At 39.8% G+C, this 5,714-nt stretch overlaps 1 protein-coding gene across 1 annotated transcript; it reads left to right on the top strand.

The window, feature by feature from the left end:
* The first annotated feature begins 83 nt into the window (after nucleotides 1-83).
* s1pr5b (sphingosine-1-phosphate receptor 5b) lies at nucleotides 84-4,913 on the top strand. The gene is made up of 2 exons (XM_032542566.1): nucleotides 84-193; nucleotides 1,517-4,913. Exon 2 carries the CDS (start codon nucleotides 1,756-1,758, stop codon nucleotides 2,983-2,985), a length of 1,230 nt encoding a protein of 409 aa, XP_032398457.1. The 5' UTR covers nucleotides 84-193; nucleotides 1,517-1,755; the 3' UTR covers nucleotides 2,986-4,913.
* Nucleotides 4,914-5,714: the final 801 nt, after the last annotated feature.

Raw genomic sequence — 5,714 nt, 5'->3', positions numbered from 1 at the left:
AGAGAGAGAGAGAGAGAGAGAGAGAGAGAGAGAGAGTGAGTGAGTTTGGGTTAAGACCAACCCCCTTTAGCATGTTACAACTGGTCTTACTTTACTTCCTCTGCCTTGTCAGTTTGACTGTGAATCACTTGGATTCTCCTCACCGAAAAGCATATGAAGTGCAGGAGGAGGACAACGTTACATCAATATCAAGGTAATTTCTTCGTGATTCTTTTTTATTCTGATGCAATATGGGATTTACATGATAGATATGATTGCATTGTGTCATGTTTATACAGAACAGAATGTTAGGAGAAACAAACATTATAATTTTTTACTTTAGAGGTTTTTTTTGTGATTGGTTTTATTTTGCCGTAATGTTCAAATGAATCTATTGCTTAATGACACTATTTACACCTGAGGAAAAGAAAGGCTGCAGACACTTTAAAGCTAAACTTTACAGGAGATTGGGCTATAAGCACCATATGGTAGAAAAGTCACAAAAAAGAAACTGGTTTGTTTTGAATAGTTTAAATAATTCAGTATTTTTTTTAAAAGACAAATCCCATCAATATTTTAAACAAAATTGCTGATTCTTGTAATTATGATATACATATTCTCGCATGATGGATAACTGACATTGAGATACAGGTATTCATTCATGATCTCATTCATATCTTTATCCATTTCAAAGTTTCAATCCATTATATGTTGGTGCTGTTTGCACCAACATGAAAAGGTAATATTAATTTCCTAAATTCTTGGCAACAGATTGAATTGGTTAAAGCCTCCAGACCGTTTGTTAAATGTTAACACATGACTCAATAGGCGAGAAAAACATTCCCTCACACGACAGAGACTCAGGAATGCAACCCTAATCACCCCTGATTGTTCTCAGTAATAACAATGTAAGTTAAAATAAGTCAACCACAACCTTCAATGTATTCATGATTGCACTTTGACAAATGTCATAAACTTTGGGCATGCTGTTTAAATGTACTTACATGTGTGGTAGACTTCAAACACACTTCATTCATACTGTGAAAGTGAAATGTTGTGGGGGGGCTGCTGCATGTGTGCCAAATTAAGTGCATATGTTGTGATGGTTCTTGTCTAACAACCTTACAGTGATTGATGTACACTTTAAACACATTTGGAAAGACTAAATGTTTGTTTGACATGAAAATGATCCCTCTGTCCTTTTGGACGATAGTATCACATTCACAAGGTCTGTGGTTTCAGGTTCATCACAATTTTTACTCAAATATCACAGGAAAGTAGAAATGTGAGACATACTGCAGACTGTTTCAGTATTCACATCACCAGCCTGGGATTGCATTTTCTGTGGGTAAATGTCTTTAATGTCAGTGTAACATAACTTACTCCTTTTAATGTGTATACATGTTCACTCACGTCCTTTAATTGAATTAAGTGTGATGTTTTTAAGTTCATCTTTAAGATTTGTGGTTTCAGATATCAGTGGGTCTGCATCTTTTCTTTCCAAATGTTTTTATGCTTTTACCATGTCTTTCTGCAGCGTCTGGACCCTCTAACCAGGATAAACAGAGCTCAAGAGCACCGTCTCCTGGCAGGAAACATCTAGGGATTCTAGTGGATTACATTGTATCAACTTCATGTAATCCCTCCCTTTATTTAAGGAGCTCAGACATTTTTTGTGTATCTTTTTTGTACTTCTTCACAGCTCTAACTATGAAAAGCATGTCAACAAAAATGACTTTATAGCCACTGACTACAACAGAGGAAAAGCAACAAAGCATGGAGGCTGCAAGATCTGCTCATGCAGGGACTCCCCCCGCTATACCCCTATTCCCCACCTCCCCTACTTCCTCCTCTCCAGGCTACTTGCAGTTCTTCTGGGAGTACCAGGACAATTCTGTCCTTGTGGAGCATTACAACTACACCGGTAAGCTGCAGAAAGATCGCTACCGCGAAGGACTCAAACCTGAGGGCATTGCGTTCCTGGTGGTGTGTCTCCTCATTGTCCTGGAGAACGCTGTGGTTCTTATCGCTATTTGGAGAAACAAGAAGTTCCACCTGCCCATGTATTACTTGCTGGGAAACCTGACCCTATCTGATCTTCTGGCTGGGATTACATATATGGCCAACATCATCATGTCCGGAGCTAATACTTTAAAACTGACGCCGTTGCTATGGTTCCTCAGGGAGGGAGGGGTCTTCATCACTCTCGCTGCCTCTATTATTAGTCTGCTTGCCATTGCAATTGAACGCCATGTTACCATGGTGACTATGAGGCCATACCATGGGGCAAAGCGGGGACGGATGTTGGCATTGATTGGTGCAAGTTGGGCCCTGGCAGGGTTTTTGGGGGTCCTCCCAATTTTGGGGTGGAATTGCATCAAGAGACTGGACCTGTGCTCAACAGTTCTCCCGCTTTATGCCAAGAGCTACATCCTCTGCTGCGTGTCTGTGTTTAGTGCTGTGCTCCTGGCCATTGTGGTCCTTTACGCCAGAGTTTTTCGCATTGTCCGCACCAACACACAGCGGCAGCGGCTGGGCCTGTCAGGTAGCATGAGGAAAGGCTTAGCTAGGAAGTCGCAGAAGTACATTGCCCTCCTCAAGACAGTCACCATTGTGCTAGGCGTCTTCATTGTCTGTTGGCTACCCCTCTTTGTCCTCCTCCTCCTGGATTTTTTCTGCCCCACTCGCAGTTGTCGCCTGCTCTACAAGGCTGATTATTTCCTGGGAGTAGCTATGGTCAACTCGCTCCTCAACCCCATCATTTATACTCTGACCAGTAAGGACATGAGGAGAGCTATTCTGAGGCTGCTCTGTCGGCCGTGTCTGATGACCAGAGATGGCCAGGTGAAGAAGATTGGGATGCCATTCCTGGAGTGCAGTTTCAGTAAAACTGAGGTGGCATCCCAGAAGTTAGAGGGGGGACCGGAGACGACCATTTCCTCTGGGAACATTATCACCACCCCATCACCTATTAAGGCCCTTTACCCCAAACTCTTCAAGACATAAGGACTTAGACTGACTAAAAGAGTCCATAAGTGTTTGATTGGGCTTCGCACTAAACAGAGGACATCTCCTCCAGAAAAAAAGTTCTGGTTACTCCAATTTGGAGCATAGCCAGGAACAAAGGACGTATGAAATATTGAAGGCGTAAGAGAATCACATTTAGATAAATTACCATGATAATTTAGAAGTAATGCTGAACTTCATTGTGAGATTATTACAAAACAAAATGCTATGAGGATGCCACTCAAATGTGAACAAGCAAACATACTTTTTACGAGTAGACGCAACAAATGAGTCTCCTTAACTAATTTGCACTGAAAAATCCTTCTGAAAACCCAAAGACTCATGACTGAAAAAATTTAAATGTAACATTTTCTGGGTTAATGGTGTGGTTGGCTTTACCCTTTTTTGCAGTTTCTAATTGAAGGGCCTTGAATACAGCACTAACAGGTCTTATACATGTGTAGGGTAATCTGTGGATCTGCAGACAGTTGCGTTTTGCTGATTCAAAGGCCCAATGTGTGCTAGATTTGTTAAGATATAATCATGCGGAGCACCCCTACACATATCTGTGTACGTGATGCAGGGAGAGTTAGATGAAAACTGAAAAAAACATAAAAGACAGCGTGAAGAAGACTGTGGCATAGTTGTGGGAGGTAGGCGCAGCATTAAAATCCCCCTGCTGTTTTGAAATGACAGATGGTTAACTTATCTAGTACCAAGTGGAAAGTTGTTGGGGTTTGGTGTCCGATTTCTTTTAAATGTCAGTCTGGCATCTGCAGGAAAACTGCAACAGCAACATAAACAACAAAATGTCATCAAATAATGTGAACAAAAAAGTCTTTCCTTCCACCATGACATGTTGATAGTTTAACTGAAACCAAATCAGCTGCAATTGCATCACTTGTAATTATAAGCCAAATAAATTATTATTATTTTACCTTGCAAATAAAGTTATATATCAATTATCATCATCAAGCTGCAGGACATTTGAAGACAAGAATGTGCCTGCACTTGTAAACTAAGCTCATGCGGAATCAGTGCAATTAATCCAATAACCAATACCTTCGCTATCCATCTCGTTAGCAGAATATGTCCAGTTATAGTTTAAGGTAGGGGTCTTCAACGTTTTTAAAACCAAGGACCTCTTAAGTGAAAGAGAGAAGTATCAGGGACAACCTATTACAGTACATATATTGCATTAAGTTGCATATTAAACTGGGCCTACAATAACGTTTTGGCAGCCTAAAGCCTTTATACTTACCTTTTTAGTGCATAGTATGCTAAGCTATTGAAATAGTTTTTGGTATGATTTTATAAATCGTGTTTTTATGCTGCACAATAGGATGCAAGCCTATCATCAATGTGTGTGGTTTTTTTTTTTACAAATAGGCTGATTTACATTTGTTAATAATTTGTTGGATTCATGTTAAGAAATGTTAATTTTTGAAAAAAACATTCAAAAGTTGCAATGATACGAGTTAGACAGTGTGTGGGGGTTTCTTTGCAACTTTTGACTTACTTATCACCCTCCGACACACCTGTCTCACATTATAAATGTACAAAGTATGTTTCTATAATGAAAAACTGTTTTTAACAATATTTTGTGGCCCCCCTGCAGTAACTCTGATGACCCCTAGGGGCCCCAGACCCCCTGTTAAAGATCTCTGGTTTAAGGTATTGAATTTTTCTTATTAGGAAATGACATCTATCTTTTTATAAAGATGATTTTTTTGGTGCGGTCTTTCCACACCTTAATTCGTGAATGAGGATTAGGTAGGTTGGTTTTTTTGTACTGTAATTCATGTAGTGAACTTTTTGTATTACTGAAGACTTTTCATATCATCTCTATTGTAAATTATATCTATTTTGTTACAAGAAAAGGCAACTTTACCTTTCTTTTCATAAAAGAAATAAAATGTTTTCTTAAAGTATACAGAAGAGTTTTTGGTCTGATTTCACTGTGCGTATCTGTGTATATTTCAGAGGTTGAGTAAACGGGAGAATAGTTTTAGAACAAACACCACAGGAAGTCCACCCCCTTGTCTCACATCTGGTAATGGCATTGGCCTAGATACAGCCTTCTTCTCCAAGCTCTGCATGTCCCCGGACACCTCAAGCACCACACAACGCACCTTTATTTAAAACACGTTTTTTTTTTAATTCTGTGGTTGATATTGGCCACCACCTCACTGACTCCCGCTGTTCACGCTTGTCCTGGCTGAAACAGAGATGTATAACATGCAGCTGTCTTTTGATCCTGCAAGCTGAAACTTCTATAGACAGGAAAAACTCAACAAGCTGTTCCATTCAACTTCTTTCTCTACTGATGGCTGAAAAAGTGGCAATTATTTTTAGCATGTGCAAACAGTGTATGTTAAGTAGGCTATTCAGTTAGTGGGCATCCGCTAACTTTTCACACCTCTCACAGAAAAATGATTATGCAAAAAGCAACTCAAAGACATTTGCTTCATGTACAGCAAAGTCTAGTGGTACCAAACAGGTATTCTGACAAATTATATAATTGTTTCATTTTTTTATTTACTCCTAGTGACCCAAATACATAAATATCTACAATAAAAGATACCACATGCCACTGGGATACCTTTGAAACGATTTGTTTGGGTCCAGGTAATCCTCCAAATGTTGTCTGTATCCACCAGCACTGTGCCTGCTGACAGAGGTCAACGTGTCAGGGAATCTCTGCTGGCCCCCAGCTCCCTTCCGGCTGC

This window comes from Etheostoma spectabile, chromosome 2 (assembly GCF_008692095.1).
Source record: "Etheostoma spectabile isolate EspeVRDwgs_2016 chromosome 2, UIUC_Espe_1.0, whole genome shotgun sequence".
In the NCBI taxonomy this organism is placed as follows: Eukaryota; Metazoa; Chordata; class Actinopteri; order Perciformes; family Percidae; genus Etheostoma; species Etheostoma spectabile.
This window is presented reverse-complemented; position numbering and strand designations above follow the sequence as displayed.

Excerpts from the sequence above, each read along its gene's own strand:
- s1pr5b (XM_032542566.1), top strand. The coding sequence starts at position 1,756 with ATGGAGGCTGCAAGATCTGCTCATGCAGGGACTCCCCCCGCTATACCC.